Source organism: Pituophis catenifer, unplaced genomic scaffold (assembly GCF_029215685.1).
Source record: "Pituophis catenifer annectens isolate HBS135680 unplaced genomic scaffold, rPitCat1.0.hap2 SCAF_3, whole genome shotgun sequence".
Taxonomy (NCBI): domain Eukaryota; kingdom Metazoa; phylum Chordata; class Lepidosauria; order Squamata; family Colubridae; genus Pituophis; species Pituophis catenifer.
In genome coordinates this window covers 10,892,331-10,913,585 of record NW_027256883.1, presented here as the reverse complement: position 1 = coordinate 10,913,585, position 21,255 = coordinate 10,892,331, and the positions used below count along the sequence as shown (strand labels likewise).

General features: G+C 44.0%; 1 protein-coding gene across 1 annotated transcript in view; it reads right to left on the bottom strand.

Annotated features, from left to right (window-relative positions):
* Positions 1–21,255, bottom strand: part of NDRG1 (N-myc downstream regulated 1) — a 54,646-nt gene that overhangs the window by 21,631 nt on the left and 11,760 nt on the right. The window contains exons 2-3 of the mRNA XM_070942008.1: positions 10,268–10,346; positions 6,898–6,939 (exon numbers count right to left, since the gene is read on the bottom strand). Of these exons, the coding sequence (XP_070798109.1) occupies positions 6,898–6,939; positions 10,268–10,330 (105 nt within the window). The 5' untranslated portion in view covers positions 10,331–10,346. The remainder of the gene's footprint in view (positions 1–6,897; positions 6,940–10,267; positions 10,347–21,255) is intronic.

Genomic DNA, 21,255 nt, shown 5'->3' with positions numbered 1-21,255 from the left:
ATGTTAGGGACTACGTGTTCCATATGGCAGCCCCTAGGGGGAGGGCCTTCTCTGTGGGGGCACCTACTATCTGGAACGAGCTCCCCCCGGAGATACGGAGGATCCCGGATCTGCACACTTTCCGCCGTGCTTTGAAGACACTCCTATTCCAGCAGGCCGGCCTGGCCTAATTTTCTCCCCTTCTTTTAAATTTTTAAACTGAAATTTTAATTCGTTTTAAATTATTGGGAGTCTTAAATTGTCTCGGGCAAAAATTATTTAATTGGGTTTTAATCATGTTTTAACTTTTGTATTTATGTGTTTTATTTTGTGCCTGTTCACCGCCCTGAGTCCTTCGGGAGTAGGGTGGTATACAAATTTAATAAAATGAAATGAAAATGAAAAATGAATATATTCACTTTTGGTCATATTGACAGGCTGAAATTGTTAAGACGTCTGAATGAAGGCATGTGAGCCAATAACTGGGGTTCAGTAAAAGTGGGTTCAGTAAATTTGATCAGCGCAGGGATGTTATCAATATCTCACCCTGAAGAAATGCAGAGGGTTAAAAAACAATGGAAATATTTGCCCATTATTTTGATCCCTTGCAGAATTCATACGATTAGCCACATGAACTCTGGCTGTTAAACTTGCTAGAGTTAGAAGTTGAGCAACGTCCATTGTTTAACTTTTAAAATTAATATAATAATAATAAAAAACTTGCTAGAGTTGCTTCAGTACTATAGAATTAGAGAATATATAGGAACACATGGGTCACAATTGTTTAGTGTGTGTGTGTACGTGTGTATGTAATTAAAAGTTTTAAAGAGAACATAAAAACTTACATGAACTAATTCAGGAGACAACGAAAGAGAAAGGTAGGGGAAAAACAAATGTGCAGAAAAAAAGGATAAAAGGAAATAAAAAGAAGCAGTTTCTAATTTCTTTTGCAGCAAATACAACTATTGTATGATTACAAAGTTATCTCTCACTCCATGATTACAAAGCAGCTCATTTTTTCCCTAATACTCATTTTTTTTCTAATCATCAAAGCCACGTCATTCATTTTTCTCTTTCATGCCAAAAGTCTGTCATAAATGTTTCCTGTCAGTCATTAAATGTAGATATTGTCATCAGCAATCAAAGAAAAAATTAAGCTTCCAAAATTTACCTCCAACTTAAAAATCTCAAACAATAGTAATAATATTTTTTGGGGGGGTTGTTGTTTCTGGCTTTCCTATATTCCCTTTCCTTCCCAAAATACTTACAGCATTACGCAACAAATAGGCAGTGTCTTCCACATTGAGCACCATTTTTAGAAAGTACAGTTTGAAGTTAATCACAACGAGTCCAACGAGAAAAATAAATATCAGCTTTTGTTTGGGATCTGGGCAGCAACTGGTTTTTATAGCCAAGCGACTGCCCTGCCTAAGCCCTGAATCCCAAGTGAGGAAACTATTGTGCGACATCATCCTTAAATCAGATTTAAAGGCGGCTTAGCACCAGGAATCTGGGTCCTGCCATCCAGCAAATATTGTGTGCACCTGCAGGTTGCAAAGGATAATAATCACTGTCCAGACAAGTCCCTGTCTTACAAGTACAGCAGGGAACTTTATATATATTTTTGCAGTGTTTTTAATTTTATTAGGATTTTAATATTTAATATTAAGATGGAAGATTTAATATTTTTACAACGACGGTTTTATATTTATTGTTTTACTGATTGTCATACGCTGCCAGAATCTCTTCTTGCGAGATGGGCAGTCATATAAATGTGTTAAATAAATAAGAAAGTAAATCAAATTTACGCTAAAAACACATAGTAGCTTAAGCAAAATAATGAAGTACCTCCTGTACAAATGCAATGATAAAAGCTTTAAACAACTTCATACTATTTATTTCCTTAGGAAAGGACACCAATAGAAGAATACGTAGAATACCAGAGTTGAAAGGGACCTTGGAGGTCTTCTAGTCCACCCTCTGCTTGAGCAGGAGATCCTATGCCACTCCAGACAAATGGATGTCCAGGCTCTTCTTCAAAGCCTCCAGTGAAGGGACACCCAAAACTTCTGGAGGCAAACCGTTCCACTGGCTAATTGTTCTCACTGTCCGAAAATTTCTCCTTAGTTCTAGGTTGCTTCTCTCTTTAACAAGCTTCCACCCATTACTTTTTTTTTTTATTATTATTATTATTATTTTTTAAATTTGATTTATATGCCGCCCTTCTCCGGAGACTCAGGGCGGCTTACAGTGCATTAAGCAATAGCCTTCATCTTTTTGTACATTTATACAAAGTCAGCTTATTGCCCCCACAATCTGGGTCCTCAATTTACCTACCTTAGAAAGGATGGAAGGCTGAGTCAACCTTGAGCCTTGGCGAGATTCGAACCTGCAGTAATTGCAGGCAGCTGTTCTTAATAACAGGGTGCCTTAGACCACTGTACTACCAAGGCTCTTGTTGTCCTACCTTGTTGTCCCACTTCTTGTCCTACCCTCAGGTGCTTTGGAGAATAGGTCAACCCCGAGGTCAACCCTGAGTTACAAATATTCTCTTCCATCAGTAGGTATTTTTCATGTCTTACTTTTAACCTAGTAGTTCACAGTGGGTCTGAGAGTGCGGGCGGAGGGTGGTCCTCCAGGAAGTGCAGAGAAAACATAAGTCTACTCTGCCATCAGCTCAGCAATGAGCAGTGTACGTACGCAACACAGGAATGAAATGAAAACAATATACTGTACATAGGAAATTTGGGCTTTGGAAAAAGGGCAGAGAAGAGCAACTAAGAAGATTAAAGGCCTGGAGATTAATACATATAAAGAACAGTTGCCGGAACTAGATATGGCTAGTCTAGAGAAAAGGACTAAGGGGGACATGATTTTTTTTTTTTTAATTTGATTTATATGCCGCCCTTTTCCAGAGACTCAGGGCGTCTTACAATGCGCTAAGCAATAGCCTTCATACTTTTGTATGTTTATACAAAGTCAGCTTATTGCCCCCACAAACTGGGTCCTCAATTTACCTACCTTAGAAAGGATGGAAGGCTGAGTCAACCTTGAGCCTGGCGAGATTCGATCTTATTTTTAATTGCAGACAGCTGGTGTTAAATTACAGAGCTCTGTCTGTTGAGCTATCCAGGCTCATGATAGCAGTATTCCAATATTTGAGGGACTGCCACAAAGAAGAGGAGAGTCAACTTATTTTCCAAAGCACCAGACGGCAGGACAAGAAACAATGGGTGGAAACTAATCAAGGAGAGAAGCAACCTGGAATTAAGGAGAAAATTCCTAACAGTGAGAACAATTAACCAGTGGAACAGTTTGCCTCCTTGTGGATGCTCCATCACTGGAGGCTTTTAAGAAGAGACTGGACAGCCACTTGTCTGAAATGGTACAGTGTCTCCTGCTTGACCAGTGGGGGTTGGACTAGAAGACCTCCAAGGTTCCTTCCAGCTCTGGTTTGACTTGAAATTGAAATATCTATCAAAAGGTACTTCTAAGGACCTCTTCCATAAAACTGCTGGAGAATTCAAAGGCTCGGAAGGCATGCTGGAAAAGTTCTAGCTGTCCTGACGAAACTCAGGAGAGGAAAGGCTCATCTGAACTCCCATAGGAGGGATGGCGACTAAGAAAGTCCTTTTCTGTGGTCCCTGATAGAGGATGCTCCCTTGGGGAAAGGACGCAGATATAACCTTCTCCTTCCAGGTTTTAATACCAACAGCCCATAAAAAAAAACCTACCTTCCCCAAACAGACAGGTTATTATTCTCTACGAGATCAACCAGTAAACTTTCAGGCTGCATAGAAGTTTGGGCTTTGGGAGATTATCACTACTAGACAAGGATTAGGATCAAATTTAATACATGGTCTACATTGATGTGCTCTTCAATCCTTGCTCTAAGCCCTTCGGCACACAACTCCGCCCGTCAGCTGTCTCCACGCTGGCCGAACGGTCATCTCTGGGTGAAATCTGGTGTGCTTGCAGTAGGCTTCCCCCAAGAAAACAGATGGCGTCTCATCCTAATGAACATCAAGTTTTATCGCTAAGAGGCGCTTTGCTGACAACCCTGGCCTTGCAACCCTCGCCTCGGCAATAAAAAATACCCCAGGTACGCGTGCTAATCCGATAGGAGGCTGAAGATCAACCTGCCATCTGGCGCCTTGCAGAACACTGCAGAGTAGGCTCTCCTGCTGCACGTGGCCATGGGAGATACAGTCCAAGAAAAGAGGCCACCCCTTCCTGGAATCCAGCAGTGAACAGCTGTGCTGTCAATCCTCTGCCTTAGAGAGAGGCGATTCTATGTTGGCTCCGTGAAAGCTGTGTGTCCGCCCAGGCAGCTGGGCTCCATTTTGAGATTCTTATTGCAAATTCAGATTGGCGTGGTGGCCTAGTGGTGAAGACGCTCGCCTCCCGCTCGGATGGTTGAGAGTTCGAACCCAGGTTAGCGGCAGATGTTTCTCTCTCAGGGCGCAAAGAAAAATTAATAATAATCTGCTTGGAGCTCAGGAAGGGCATGGTTTGTTATCCTAATTGCTACAATTCTGGAGAAAGAGAGGGACTGGGTCCCTCACCACACACCACACAATGTGTTGATGAGTGCTTCGCCTAAGAGGACCATCCGCATACCGTCTGGACCTGGAAAAACCTAGGCGGCCTGATGGCGCAGTGGTTAGAATGCAGTAGTGCAGGCTAACTCTGCCCGCAGCCTGGAGTGCGATCCTGATAAGGCTGGAGGTCGACTCAGCTTCCCATACTTCCGAGGTCAGTAAAATGGAAGACCCAGATGGTTGGGGGCAATATTCAAATAATGCTGACACTGTTAATCGTGCACAGAGTGCTGTGACACACTATGTGTCAACGCTGAAGCTGTCCTGACTGAGGCCATCTTGGAGGCTTCAGGGGTGCCACAATGGTGATAAGGGATGTGGGGACGGGGGGGGGGGGAATAGAGATAGTTGGGATTTTGTAGCCAAAACGAAATAGTTTCCCCTGGGAACCAAGGACATTCCCACAGGTAGCTGAAGAGAGGAGGAGGAGGGAAGTTTCCAAGCAACCGGACAGTACCTTGTGACTGATTTGTTTGGGAAAGGGGGGGGGACTTTATTTTTAATTAGGTGAAAACCACAGGAACCTTTAGAGTTAGTTTTCACCAGTTCAAGCCAATATATATCCAATAAAACTGTTCTTTCAGGAGTCTACCTGCCTCAGAGTTCCGTTTGCTATGGGTATATTACTTGGAACCTTGACGCTATGGGGTGGTATGTCAGTCTTATTGCTATTGCGATCTGGATCGGACATCCAATCAAGTTGAATAGTTAACAGCCATAGGAAACCAGTGTTCGTTAGCCTTGATGGAAGTGGGATTACCTCTGAATCCCTTTTTCTGGGCTTCCTCCTTTCCCAGGACCTGGTTAACAGAACCAGTGCTTAACTGAGAATAGCTTTAGCATCCTTTGCCATTAGATCATCCCCTCCACCTAGCTCAGGGGTCAGCAACACTCAACACTTAAACACTCAAAGAGCCATTTGGATCCATTTTCCACAGAAAAGAAAACACCGGGAGCCACAAAACCTGGGTGGGCGTGGCCAATGACATCACTCATTTCTACCAGTCACATGACCCCCCCCCTAGCCACACCCACCCAGCTGGTCATTATGGCAGTGAACCGGTTATTAAAAAACACTGGGAACCACAAAACCCTTTTGACATCTCTCTCTTCCCCCTCCCTTCCTCCCTCCCTCCCTCCCTCTCTGTATCTCTCTGTCGCTACCCTGGCCGCTTCTCCATCCCCCGCCGTTGCCCTTACCTTCTCAGGTCAGGCGAGGAGTGACTGGGAGGGGAGGGGAAGGTCAGCCAGTGGTGGGATCATCCGACAGAAAGCCACAGCAGAGGGCCCAAAGAGCCACATGCGGCTCCAGAGCCGCAGGTTGCTGACACCCGACCTAACTCAAAGGGAGATCTTGCATTTTGCAAGCACCCTGGCAAACAGCTTCTCTGTCCTTGTGGTATTGGTGAAGTGGAGGACATTACAAAGCCAGCCTTTCATAGTGATTCAGAAATCCTTCTTCAACCTTTGGTTTAAATCAGGGGGGCTCCAACCTTGGCCATTTTAAGACTTGTGGACTTCAACTCCCAGAATTCCCCAATCAGCCACCCCTGGTTTAAATTAATCCGGAGATGCTTACACGCTGAGCAAAAAAAAAAACCAAACATTTCCAGCATGGATTATTTCATTAAGATTCCTTTCTGATCAGTGTGGGAAGACCCCTGGCTGATATACACGGAACATAAATCAATCACTCTTTCATGGGACAGCTATCCCTGAGGATTTGAAGGCTTCGGAAAACAGCACCAAAGCCAGAGTAAACACAAACATTTGAAACAGAGGTGGGTTTCAGCAGGTTCTGACCAGTTCTGGAGAACCGGTAGCGGAAATTTTGAGTAGTTCGGAGAACCGGTAGTAAAAATTCTGACTGGCCCCGCCCCCATCTATTCTCTGCCTCCTGAATCCCAGCTGATCGGGAGGAAATGGGGATTTTGCAATAACCTTCCCCTGGATTGGGGAGGGAAGGGAGATTTTACAGTATCCTTCCCCTGCCACGCCCACCAAACGGCACCCACCAAGCCATGCCACGCCTACCAAGCCACACCCACAGAACCGGTAGTAAAAAAATTTGAAACCCACCACTGATTTGAAACTACATACGTCAAACTTGGCAACTTGTTCATCTGCCAGCTTTCATCAGAAATTTGCTTTCCCAAGATCCCTTTTTCTCTAAGTGCTTCTGTGAAACATTCCTGTTATAGCTTATATTATAGCGATTGGCTGTCTCCATGGACCACCTAAAGAGAATTGACTATATCTCCTTAGATGCCTATGGCAATATTTAATTGAGGTAAAAAGTCTGTTCTACCATACTTACGTGAATGTCAACTTCGATGTCAGGCAGGAGACGAGTGATGGCCTAGAAAAAAGAGTTACAAGAGGGTTACAAGTCTGAAAGCGCCAAAGGTTTCATTTCATGAAAATTCTTATTAACTTTGCCCCCTTTATGTACGTTAAATGAAATAGGACTCCTTCAATGTTGTCATGTTTAGAGAGGATCTCGCCAAACCAATGGGGCAGAAGTTACAGGGGTCATTGGAAAGACCACTGAGTGACCCTAAATAAAAACAGCCTGGATCCAATCCAGAAATAAGATCAGGACTGCACTGGTAAATAAGGCCAGAGCCTAGTAACAGCACGTAGACTTATATACTGCTTTACAGTGCTTTACAGCCCTCTCTAAGCGGTTTACAGAGTCAGTCTATCACCCCCAACAATCTGGGTCCTCATTTTACCCACCTGGGAAGGATGGAAGGCTGAGCCAACCTGGAGCCTGCTGAGATTCGAACTGCCAAATTGCAGCCTGCCGGCAGTCAGTAAAAATAGCCTGCAGTACTGCACTCTAACCACTACTCCACCGTGGCCTACAGATGCTATTAACTCCATCATTCCTCCCATAAGTGGAAACCTTACGATTCTTATCATTTGCAGATCCTCAGAGACATTCATCCCCCTGACTGGGACTAGCAGGAGGAAGAAATCATGGCGTCCCAGTTTATTGGTGGCCCGTGTGATGCCTCCCCACAATAAAATTGATTTTACTCAAACCGTCACTAAATTTGTTTGATCCTGTGACCCCAGATGACGTGGACAGGATTCTGGGTAGATTGAACGCGACCACATGTTTGTTGGACCCGTGTCCCTCCTGGTTAGTGCTGGCTTCCCGGGAGGTGACGCGAGGCTGGCTCCAGGGGATTATAAATGCTTCATTGGGTGAGGGTGTCTTCCCCGCCGCCCTTAAGGAGGCGGTGGTGAGACCCCTCCTCAAGAAGCCTTCCCTGGACCCGGCAATATTGGCTAATTATCGTCCAGTCTCCAACCTTCGTTTTGTGGCGAAGGTTGTTGAGAGTGTGGTTGCGGGACAGCTTCCCCAGTACCTGGATGAAGCATCGTATCTGGATCCGTTCCAGTCGGGTTTCAGGCCTGGATACAGCACGGAAACGGCATTGGTCGCGTTGGTTGATGATCTCTGGAGGGCTCGGGACAGGGGCTGCTCCTCTGTCCTGGTCCTGTTAGATCTCTCAGCGGCTTTTGATACCATCGACCATGGTATCATGCTGCACCGGTTGGAAGAGTTGGGGGTGGGAGGCACCGTATTAAGGTGGTTCTCCTCCTTTCTCTCCGACCGGTCGCAGTCTGTGTTGACAGGGGGGCAGAGGTCGACCCCGAGGCCCCTCATATGTGGGGTGCCGCAGGGATCGGTCCTCTCGCCCCTTTTGTTCAACATTTATGTAAAGCCACTGGGCGAGATCATCCGTGGTTTTGGGGTGGAGTACCATCAGTACGCTGACGACACCCAGCTGTACATCTCCACCCCGGATCACCCCAACGATGCCCTTGAAGTGATGTCCCAGTGCCTGGAGGCCGTACGGATCTGGATGGGGAGGAACAGGCTCAGGCTCAACCCATCCAAGACCGAGTGGCTGTGGTTTCCAACGTCCCGATATAGTCAGCTAATGCCATCGCTGACTATTGGGGGTGAATCATTGGCCCCCACGGATAGGGTTCGCAACTTGGGTGTCCTCCTGGATTCACGGCTGTCGTTAGACGAGCATGTGACGGCCGTGTCCGGGAGGATTTTTCATCAGGTTCGCCTGATCCGCCAGTTGCGTCCCTATCTAGATCGGGACTTCCTACACACAGTCACTCATGCCCTCGTTACTTCTCGTCTGGATTACTGCAACGCTCTCTACATGGGGCTCCCCTTGAGGTGCACTCGGAGGCTCCAACTGGCGCAGAGTGCGGCCCGCGCGGGTGGTGATGGGTGCGACATGGAGTTCCCATGTGACACCTCTCCTGCGCGAGCTGCACTGGCTCCCGGTGGTCTTCCGAGTGCGCTTCAAGGTTCTGGTTATCACCTTTAAAGCGCTCCATGGCTTAGGACCTGGTTATTTACGGGACCGCCTGCTACCACCAATAGCCTCCCACCGGCCAGTACGCTCCCATAGAGAGGGGCTCCTCCGGGTGCCGTCGGCCAAACAATGTCGGCTGTCGGCCCCTAGGGGGAGAGCCTTCTCTGTGGGGGCACCTACGATTTGGAACGAGCTCCCCCCGGAGATACGTAGGATCCCGGATCTGCGCACCTTCCGCCGCGCGCTTAAGACTTTTCTATTTTATCAAGCTGGCCTGGCCTAAATCTTCCCCCTTTTTAAATGTGGGAATTTTAAATTTTTAAATTTTAAATTCGTCTTTTTTATAGGGGTATGGGTAAGGCATTTTAAATTGGGGAGCCATTGTAGATTTAATTTTGTTTTAAACGTATTTTAATAGTTTATATTGTATGTTTTTAACTTTTGGCTGTGCACCGCCCCGAGTCCTTCGGGAGAGGGGGCGGTATAAAAATCTAATAAATAAATAAATAAATAAATAAATAAATTTGGTTTACATAAACGACCACTCCCTGTGTATTTAAAGCACCGTAAATGGCAGCTGGCATCTCCCTGGAGAAATTGATCGTGTGCTGAATCACAAGGAGCAATTCTTGGGGGAAAAAACCTATTTATTCGTAACGCAGGGGTAAGAGCAATGATGCACAGTTGGCGAGATCCACAGCTGTGGGGTTTATATATATATATATATAAATAAAATTCTCCACCCCTACCCCGTCTCCAAAATAGAGGCTTAGTTAAGCTCATTTTAGGATTTACATCACTTTATGTCTCTCAAAATGGCAGGAAGTTGTTCCATGGCTTTTCAGCTCTTTTATCACAGGAAGTCCTGCAGACAGTTCTGGTGACCCATTCGCTCACCGTTAATCTATACTTTTCACTTAATAGCAACATTTTGGGGAGCCAGCAGCATCTTATAAATGGTGCCAAAAACCCCAGGTAGTTCCAAATTAGCCACTTTCTCTCTGTCCATCCTATTTCACAACTCCCAAATTGGGTACTTTGAGATGAATAACTTTTTTTAAAAAAAAAAGTTTACATGGTAGTAGACAGACATGAAAATCACTGCCGAGGGAGTACTGGGGAAGACTATCCCATAAATGTTGTCACTACTGCACTGCTGAACAGGATCTGTGATTTGAGAGTCTGGAAGATTTGGCAATCTTTCTGGTGCAGTTATGCAAACTTCTCTCTTAAGCTGACAAGCAAACCCCGCTGCCTTCCAGCACTGATGATGTTACCTAGTTGGGCAATGGAACATCTGCAAGAAAACAACCAGGCTCAGGGAGCACAACTTACCTCTTCTTTGTCTACTAAAGGTTTCTTCTCTGCAACACGGCAATCCGGACCGCCTGACAACATTGTCAGCAGTTGGTACCTAAGAAAATGCAGAAATGTTCAATGTTCCTTATGTCCAGAATGTACTACACACACATCGCCTAAAAGAAGAGAATATTTGAAGCTCCAGGTTGAACTGTGGGGTCCTTGGTGCTCTCTGTGTTTGGTGGTTTTCTTGCACACATTTCATTAACCAACTAGGTAACTTCTGCTAGAAAACCACCAAGCACCTCACAGATATCTGTGTTTCTGCAAAACTGAGATTTTTCCAAGCCAAAAGCGTAAAGCTGAATAGACCTCTGCAGAGGTGCCCAACAGGCCCCCCACAGAACATGGACCGATGAAGCTATGAGATGTTTCAGGCAGCAGAAGACCTGCCTTCCAGAATTCTCTTGACTGAACACTCAGTGGTCAGAGCTGACCATTGCCTCTCTCTCTTTTTTGCAAAATCAGCAGGGTTTCAGATGTGGAACAATGACCCACTGCCGGGTGGCTTTTCAACACTGCAAATCCATTCACTTAGTTAGATGGAGTAAAGCAGGAGAGACTAAATAACCAGAAGGAGGCTCGGTGTGTTTCCTGCCAGCCTTGCTGATATTCCCTTCGTACAAGCTGATAAAAGCTGGGGTGGTTAGACAACACGCATTTCTTTTCTGTTTCAAAAATCAGCCAAAAAGAGTCACAGGGCAGAGCAACCCATTGACAGGGTCACTGGCAAGATAAAGGATGGGGAACTATCAGCAAAAAGCATTTAAAATAACCACGGTCAACATAATAATATAGATAATGAGAATAAATAGATCATCTGTGACTGTATTCGAAAAGCCACATAGGTTCGAATTTCCCTCACTATGTTAAACAAGGGATTTCTGTGCATGCAGAAAAAGACTTTCCCAATGGTTGAATTTGGTTAACTTCTGGATCAAATCATAAGATTTACGTAATCACAGCACTTATCTCTGTGGTTAGAATTAGATAGCAGCATTATAGATAAAATTAAGCGATATATCTTAGGACAGGGTTGACTCTCATTATTCTACCAAGGGCCTGTGATAATTGGTGGATGACCAAAAAGTAGATGGAACTGAGCCGAGAACCTAACGGGTAAAATAATCAACAATTCTAATTTACGTTCAAGGTACAGATAATTAAACTGCACCAATTCTGCAACTCAGCAGTTAGTTGCAATTGAGTGATCATAACAGGACCTTCTTAATGACCGGAAACCAGACCTTCTGTAGAAGTTATATTGAAGGGATGGTCTAGGTGGGTAACTTTGAGGAATCCATGGGAATGTTTGACATTTTCAGATTATATGATGGTGTTTTCAGAGTGAGATGGTCAGAAGTGGCCTAACCAGTCACAAAACACATATAGAAGGCCAATGGCTGGATAGCCTGTCCACCCTCCTGCATATTTCAGTCCATTTTATCATGGTGTTTACTTCCTCTCCTCTAGAAATCTTGGGACACAGTTCTGAACAAGGCCCTGAGTAGAGAAAACCCAACATTTTGGCTTCTAAAAATGCCAGGGCTGCCTTCTGTTAAGCCTTAGAAACGTCCTTGTCAACAAACACAATCAGTGAGGATGTATCACAGCAGGAGAGGCCTCCTCTGGATTTGTTTGAATTTAAATAATCTAAAATAAAACAAAGGTAGAGAGGAAGGAACTTGGTGGTCACCCAAGGTTATACTCATGATCTCCAGGCTATCTACAGTTTTCCCCGGTGGACATTATTCTAAGAGGACAGAAGATTGAGATTACCGTTATCAAGGGACATTACTCAAACCATAAAGCCAAGTCATGCCGGAGTTCTGATTTCACTTCCCCAAATTAAGAGAAACCGGATGAGGACCGAGTATTAGAAGAACTCCTTGGTCTAACACCGTGCGCTGAACGTGTCAATCCCTTCCTTTCAAGTAAATCACATAAAATTAACGAACAAAACCAGGGGAGGACTATACTCCTACTGTTTTACAGCAGGGGGTCCGGAAGCCTAGCAGAACAAGTCTGTCAACTTGCAAAAACACATAATAAAGTTCCAGCCACACAGCCAGCTTGGGGTCACTGACAAGGTCTCTCATTAGCTGTCCTTCAAACAGACAATGAGGCCTTTCCATCCGGAGGTCGGTTTGGATTCAGGCATCCAAAACAGGATCCCGTCAATTAAGCATGCTTAGAAATATTGATAAGGGTTTCTTCTTTGACAAAAAAAAAAAAAAAGCTCTGTTAAACTTTCTTTCTTTCTTTCTTTCATTGAATTTGTATACCGCCCTACTCCCGAAGGACTCAGGACGGTGAACAGCCATAGAATAAAACATATAGATACAAAATTTAAAATAACTAAAACGAATTAAATAATTTAATTGAATTAATTAATTTAATTAATTAAAACGAATTAAATGACTTAGCCAAGCTATCTAGCCTGCCTGCTTTCCTTTTTTTCCTTTTCTTTCTTTCTTCCTTTCTTTTTTTTTAAAAATATACATCCATATTGTATGTGGGCAGTGTTGATTCTGGGCATCATTCATATTAATCCAAATTACAATACAATATTAGCAAACTTAGGCGATCCTCATATTATTGTTTAAACAGCAGAAAAAACATGCCTAACATCTATAAACCTCTAATCTTTCTATCGATTATTTCCTTCCTTCTTAAAGGGAAAAAAAATATATGAAACCCTGGTCATAACAAGAGTTGGAAGGGGCCTTGGAGGTCTTCTAGCTCAACCCCCTGCCTCAAGCAGGAAACCCGACACCATTTCAGACAAATGGTTATCCCAGGGGTCCCCAAACTTGGCAGCTTTAAGGCTTGTGGACTTCAACATAGCTGGCTGGAGAATTCTGGGAGTTGAAGTCCACAAGTCTTAAAGCTGCCAAGTTTGGGGACCCATGGGCTATCCAGTCTCTTCTTAAAAACCTCCATCTCATCATAAAGGATGCCCCCCCCCCCCAAAATTGAAGAATTGACTGCATGGACCGCTCTCTCGTCTGCCGACTTATCCCTTGCCTCCAGAGGGAGTCCAGAGCACACCGAGAAACGATCCAGAGCTCAGGCACCTTCAAAGGAGCCAAGGACAGAGTTCCCTTACGGCGGTTTCCGGCAATATAAAATCACATGCATGCCTTGTAAATCCAGCTTGTGACTAATACAGAGAGCACGTACGCAAGATAAAGACTCCTACCCCCACATAAAAATACCTCATAAAATAAGAAATAGGTGTGTTGTTTTGTTTTTTAAAAAAGAAAATATTTCATGCGCAACCTGTTCTCATGAGGTGGCTGCCAGATATTTTAACACCAAGCTCCCCTTTCTGACTGAAAGAGAAACTGCACACCCATCGTTTGTGCGTGCACGCAGACACAACCTTTGGAGTGCGTCGATTTGGGGAAAGTTGTTTGCTATCTTCTGCATCTCAAGGAGACGGGCGCATCTCTAGCTCAGTTCAGCCCTTTCAATTGGGGATGACTCTCCAGAAAGCATGAAAAACTATAGCTGCCAATCTGGCAGCTATGAAGGGCAAATCCATGCCATATATGTCAGGATTCCTTTTACTGAAACAAATATAGCAGCAGAAGCTTGCAAGCTATGGATGGAAACTAATCAAGGAAAGAAGCAACCTAGAACTAGGGAGAAATTTCCTGCCGGCGAGAACAGAGCCTTGGTGGCGCAGCAGACTAAAGTGCTGTTAAGTAGCACCAGCTGCCTGCAATTACCGCAAGTTCGAATCTCCCCAGGCTCAAGGTTGACTCAGCCTTCCATCCTTTCGAGGTAAGTAAAATGAGGACCCAGATTGTGGGGGCAATAAGCTGACTTTGTATAAAAAGAACACCGCTTGGGGGGGCCGAAAGCCCTACTAAGCAGGTATATACAAAAAGTATGAAGGCTATTGCTTAACGCATTGTAAGCCACCCTGAGTCTCCGGAGAAGAGCGGCATATAAATCCAATCAATCAATCAATCAATCAATCAATCAATCAATCAATCGTCAACCAGTGGAACAGCTTGCCTCCACAAGTTGTGGGTGCTCCATCACTGGTGGTTTTAAAGAAGAGATTGTACAGTGATTATCTGAAATGGTATAGGGTCCCCTGCTTGAACAGGGAGTTGGACTAGAAGATCTCCAAGGTCCCTTCCACCTCTGTTATTCCGAATGTGCTTCCTTTCTTTATCTTTGTGTGAATGTGGGAGGGCCTTGTCTGAGATGTTTTCTCAAGTTACTTTCTTGGATTGGGCTCAAGCCTCTCTTATCTGACTTATCTGCTTTAAGTAATGGCTCTTCTTCCTGCCTTCGTGGCCATTCCCTCTGGCCTCCATATAACCTGGCCTGCAGATTTGGAGGCTGAATGTCCAAGTCTCAGCATCTGCAGGATGCAGGAGGTTCCCCACCACTCCCTTCCTCCAGAATCCCAGCTAACAGAGTGGATGTGCGCATTGCTGGATAATACCGGTAGGTGCACACTCAGAATTATGTGCCAGACCTGTTCACTTAAGAAGCTTTCCACACCGAACGTTCAATGTTAAGCTGAATAGCCCACAGCTATCACGTAAACACAGGCTTTGCACATCAAGACAGGATTCGGGTTTTCCACGAAGAGAATTGTGGCTTCTTGATTCTGGTTGTGTGTGCACAAGCCCCAGTGGTATGTTGACTGCTGACAACAGTGCATGAATCTAATCAGTGGTGGCTTGATTAACAAACCTTGCTTAAGCAAAAGATGATTTGCTATCCTGCATGAATCTGGCTAGTCAGCCCAGGCGGATGGACCTTCGCTCACACCAATGTCCCATATTTTGAGGGTGGCTTTGCAGATTGCAGCTGCATCGTGAGAGAACTACCCCAAAACATTTGGGGGAATGGAATTAAATAAACAAGCAAGGTTTGCTTATTTAATTCCTGAGCAAAGGTGAAGGTGATCTATCATCCATCTATCTATCTATCTATCTATCTATCTATCTATCTATCTATCTATCTATCTATCTATCTATCTATCTAATTTCTATACCGCCCTACTCCCGAAGGACTCAGGGCGGTGAACAGCCAAGATAAAATACAGATAATACAAACATTAAAAATCCATTAAAATTATTAAATTTTTTGGCCAAAACAAATGATACCTCGCAGAGGGCCAAGAGAATAGGCCCAGCTGGGTAGGCTCAAAGTGATCCATTTCTTAAGCAATTCAATACTCTTCCCCCCCCCCCCCCGCCATATATATGTGATGTCTCTCTATGTCATATATGTGTGTATATGTGTGTATATGCATAATGGTTATCTTTTGAGAGCTGAATGCAACAACATTTCATTTCAATGTATGTTGATTAGTGTACATTTAAAGCGATAATTTAATTTAATTTAATTTAATTTAATTTAATTTAATTTAATTTAATTTAATTTAATTTAAGGACATGGTGGCTCAGTGGCCAAGATGCTGAGCATGCTGATCGAAAGGTTGGCAGTTCAGCAGTTCGAATCCCTAGTGCCGCGTGATGGGGTGAGCTCCCGTTACTTGTCCCAGCTTCTGCCAACCTAGCAGTTCGAAAGCACGTAAAAAATGCAAGTAGAAAAACAGGGACCACCTTTGGTGGGAAGGTAACAGCGTTCCGTGTGTCTTTGGCATTTAATCATGCCAGCCACATGACCACGCAGACGTCTTCGGACAGCGCTGGCTCTTCGGCTTTGAAACAGAGATGAGCACCGCCCCCTGGAGTCGATAATAAAATTCTATTCTTATTCCTATTCCCATTCCATTCTATTCTGGATCCATCCAGGGATCAGGAGATGATCTCGCCTTTTCTAACCCCAGGAAACAAATCACTTGAATTACCCTGGCATGCAGATCTTTTTTCCCTCACAGGTGCAAAGCTTGTTGTTTGCAATACAGCATTCAGGAGTGGCCAAGGGCTACGCGTGGCTTCCAGCTTCAGCCTTTGGCCTCCGAACACAACTGCTGCACAATTTCCCGCCATTTTACAACAAAAGGCCCAGTAAAGAACACGCAACGTTCTTTGTTTTGTAAAGCAAAACAAACTTCCCGCTATAAAAAAAGAAAATTAAAAAAATCCTGACTTTTCCCACATGCATGCCAACCACATTGGAACCATGTCCAAAATGACTCATCCTCCCCTCCTAATGTGTAAAATGTAAACAGTGCCTAACACAAATTTGTAGAAACATGGCTTAACTGGGGTGGGATAGGATGTAAAAATACCCTTGACACATCAACAATAGATAACGTTTTGGCAACAGTGTAGAAGTGACCCGTTAATGCTTTCCTTTTATACAGGTAGTCCTCGAGTTACAACATTTCATTTTGTGATCATTCAAAATTACAACTGTATTGAAAAAAATAAGTCACATAACGGGGACTTACGACCGTTTTCCCCCACTTACGACCGTAGCAGCATCCCCGTGGTCACGCGATTCAAATTCAAACGCTTGGCAACTGACTCATATTTATGACGGTTGCAGTGTCCCAGAGTTATGTGATTCCCTTTCGCGACCTTCTGATGAGCAAAGTCAATGGGGAAGCCAGATTCACTTAAACAACCGTGTTCTGTTTAACAACTGTGGCAAGAAAGGTTGTAAAATGGGGCAAAACTCACTTAACAACTGTCTTGCTTAGCCACACAGGAATTTGAGACTCCATTGTGGTCATAAGTCTACCTGTATTTTTTTTTTTAAAGTTTCCAACTCTGTCATGGCCTGGTGGTCTCCCATCCAACGTTGTCATTGTATTTGTTTTTTAAAGATCAGTCGATACAGCCTGAGCAGCTTTCCTTTGTCCAAAATATCACAATGTGAAAACGTTTGAGACCCATTTTCCTCTCCCTTCAGCCAACAATGTCTCGTAGCTTAATCACCTGTTCCCACAGCCTTAGCAAGCTTCCCTCGGCTTCAATCTCATTAAGTGCCAATTCCTGCCCTGTTTCGTTAAGGATTAACGCTTGACTCTGTCACGCTGGTTAGGAAGAATGGGCATTAATTATGCCGCAATTGTTTTCCAGCAGGGCAAGGAGAACGGCAAGGCTGAAGCAAAGGTCTCAACAAGCGAGGTCACCCCCTCCTGACCTGTAGGGCATCCTTGTGTGTGGGTTTCCTGGGCATCTTCAAAGGGGTTGCAGGGAGCGGCAAAAAGTGTGTTTAATGCAGGGTGGATAAAAATCAATGATATTTTTTAAAAAATAAAAAAAAATCAGATTTTTTTGATTTAAATCGGATTTTTTTGATTTAAATCGAATTTATTTTAATAAAAAACTTTTGGGGTAAAAATCTATCGTAAGACAGTTTTCTATTTAGGATAATAAATAATTTAGTTTATTCAGCATGAAATGGAGCTTAGTTATGTAGCATGAGGCTGTATATTCTGTAGCACTGGGACTATAGGTGAGTCAACAGTGGGTCAAAGGAGTAGCAGAGATGACAGTTGCTCTTTAAAAATTATGATATAAATCGAGTTGATTTAAATCAAGCCTTTTTACTAGTGATTTAAATCATGATTTAAATTGTGATTTAAATCAACTCGATTTAAATCAAATCCACCCTGGTTTAATGCGCCTAGTTCCTGGTTGCTTTCAAAATGAGAAACGTGGACAAAATAGTAGAGTGGCGTTTGTCCAATCTGGCAACTTTAAGATGTGTGGACTTCAACTCCCAGAATTCCCCAGCCAGCATTCTGGGAATTGAAGTCCACACATCTTAAAAGTTGTCAAATTTGGGAAACACCGAGTAGACATTCATTTTCTACTGTTAAATCCCCTTAAAACCTGAGTCAAGAAGGGGCTACCTCATTTTTGTGTCACAGAGTTGATGAATACAGGTAGTGCTCGACCTGCAGCAGTTCATTCAGTAACCGTTCCAAGTTATGACGGCACTGAAAAAAGTGACTTATGACCAGTGGTGGGATTCAAATAATTTAACAAGCAGTTCTCTGCCCTAATGATTTCTTCCAACAACCCGTTCACCAAACTGCTCAGAAAGTTAACAATTGGTTCTCCCGAAGTGGTGCGAACTGGCTGAATCCCACCACTGCTTACGACCGTTTTTCACAGTCGCGACCTCTGAAACATCCCCATGGCTCAGAGGCTTGGCAGCTGACTCACCCTTACGACCACTGCTGTGTCCCGAGGTCATGTGAGCCCCCTTTCGCAACCTTCTGACAAGCAGAGTCAACGGGGGAGCCAGATTCGCTTAACAACCGGGTTACTAACTTATCAACTGCAGTGATTCACTTAACAGCTGAGGCAAGAAAAGTCATAAAATGGGGGCGTGTGTGAAATTTACTTAAGAAGTGTCTCACTTAACAGCAGAACATTTGGGCTCAATTGAGGTCGTAAATCGAGGCCTACCTGTACAATCCAGATCTTGTCTACTGTGGAGCTAGGTTGGCCTTCAATACTCCTCACAATGATAAGAGCCAAAACTAATTAAGCACACTTTGCTATCCCTTTTGCTACAGGAGATGCTAGGCGTTGCAGACCAACTTACTCAGAAGAGCAGAGGGAGGCCTGGGAAATTCTGGCTGGAGAAAGTTTAAACAGTGTCCACCCCTTTCGTTAGAGCGAAGCTAAGACACCATTTTTAGACCTGTTTATTGTCTGCATGAGGGGCAGCCAGCTTTATAAATGTCAGCATTGTATAATAAGCAAAGACGACAGAAGACTTAACTTCAAATGTTAAAAATCAAAGAGACCAATTTATCAAGTTCCCTGTGTTGGCTCTAAAAAAACCAAGATTCACAAGATACATAAAATATTAGGAGTTACGTGCCCCCCCCCAAGCCATGGTGTCAGCACTTCAACCTGCATTTACTCTAGTGCTGACATAAGGAGGAGAAGAGGGGGCAGCTGGCAAGAGGACGCTTGACTTCTCACCTACTTATTTTCCCTGAAGATATTATCCCCTAGGAGATGAGATGGGAGAGGGGACATTCCTGGGAACTGAAGTAGTAGATATGGGGAGAGTGATTTGGAAGATGGCCAATGAGACGCAGAGAATTGGGGAACGGAAAGGGAAGGTTTGGGGTCAGGAAGTCAGTGTTGGCTACGCCACAATCGGGGACAGATTGTCGTGCTTAATAAATGAAAGATTTCATCAAAGACTATTTGTTTGGAAATGCAATTTATTTTATTTGAGACGACATCGAAACCTGACACATGGCTTATAGCTTGCTCAAATTTAGGGAGTAGATTTTAATGCCCTGATCTCGACGTATCTCGCCCCTTTTCTGTTCAGGAACTCAAACCATGTGATCCTGTCTACCATTAAACCATCTTTCCAAGCAGTCTCCATGTTTCCAGTGTCTTTTTCCCCACTTGGAGCTGAACCCAGAAGGATATTTCTTCTAACAATAAGATTCGGTTGATTCAGTCAGTTTAGAAGATCAGTCAAAAATTTAGTTATTGGAGCAGTTGTTATGTAAAATGCTTCTAAGGATGTTGCTTATTAATATTCTCTATGTTGCGTATACGATTGGAAATCATTTCTGTGACCTGCTTGGATTTGATTTTGATTAAAGCAACGGAAGATCACTTGTAAAGTAAAATAAAATAAAACGCTGGCTATCACCTCACACTTGCTTGTGCTTCGTGGTGACAGTCTGCCATAGACTCTGGGGAGGGGGATTGGGAGGGGGAAAGCAAAAGTAACTGCTGTATCTCCCTGAGATGCTGCTTCAAGCTCACCCGGCTCGGAGAAGGCGGCAGCTGCATACCAACCTACGCTTGAAGTGACCATTTTGAAAACATCTTGCTTGAACCTGATTGGTCATGGGGTGGTCAGCGATGGGAGGCAGTTCAGGGAGGAAAAAGTTGAACTTGGAACTTTTGGCGCGTGATTCTCAGTTCTGGCTATGCACTACTGCAGTGGTATCAAGCTCAAGGACCACGGGCCAGATTTGGCCCGCGGGGTGGTTAGATCTGGCCTGCGATGCCTCTGCCAGCGAAAATGGAGCTCCATTTTTGCTGGCATAGGGTTGCAGGAGGTCGTCGCAGCTGAAAACGGAGCTCGGGAGCCTGCTTTCGCTGGCAGAGTGCTCAGACCGCCACAGGCGGCCCCCGACACGAGTGACGTCGAGTTGGCTGAGCCCACCGTTGCCACACACACACACACTGCCCCCCCCAAAGTCAAACACATCCCTGATGCAACCCTCAATGAAATCGAGTTTGACACCCCTGCACTACTGCAATGCAATGCACTTGATTTCTAATAAAACTATGCCTTTCTCAACAAATGGAACCAAGGATCATGTCTATTCAGAGGTTTAAGTCTAACCTCTAACAATAAACTTGTGTTTCCTTGAATCAACTCGGAGGGTTGAAAAGAAAGAAAAAAACTAATGTCCTAACTTGTTCCTTTTATGCTACCCACCATAACTGTTTGAGGGAAGGAACGCTACCAAAGAAAGCAGGAAATGTGCAATTTACAGTTTCCCTGAGGACTGCTGCTTGCAATATAATTTTTTGGAGCCCAAGGCAGCACTGGACTAAAAAAAAACCCCCGTCCATAGCATGCTAAAACATCTTCCCAAACATCTGATTTCTTCTTTTTTTAAAAAAAAATCTGCCTCCAGATTAACACACTACATTGCAAATCTATTGATTTTTCCTGCAGTTAAATAATATTTCTCTAGGACTGTGTCTCTTTATGAGGGTGAGGGAAGACAGAGGAATGCAAAAAAAACAGTCCTACCTATACCCATACACCTAATAAATAACACTTTGTACATGCTAAATTTTTGGAATTGCCCAAAACAGCTAATTTTCAAGCTCTGTGCTGCTGATGCTTCTAGGGAAATAAACAGAAGTCTATTGTTTTTCAGTGTTGATCTCTGCATCTGAAACAAGTCTGTTCCACTTGTCCATTCATCTCTGATGGAATCTATTTTCAGGAAGTTTTTAACTCTTTTAATAATTTTTTCAAATGCATTGAAAGATTTTTCTTAGTTT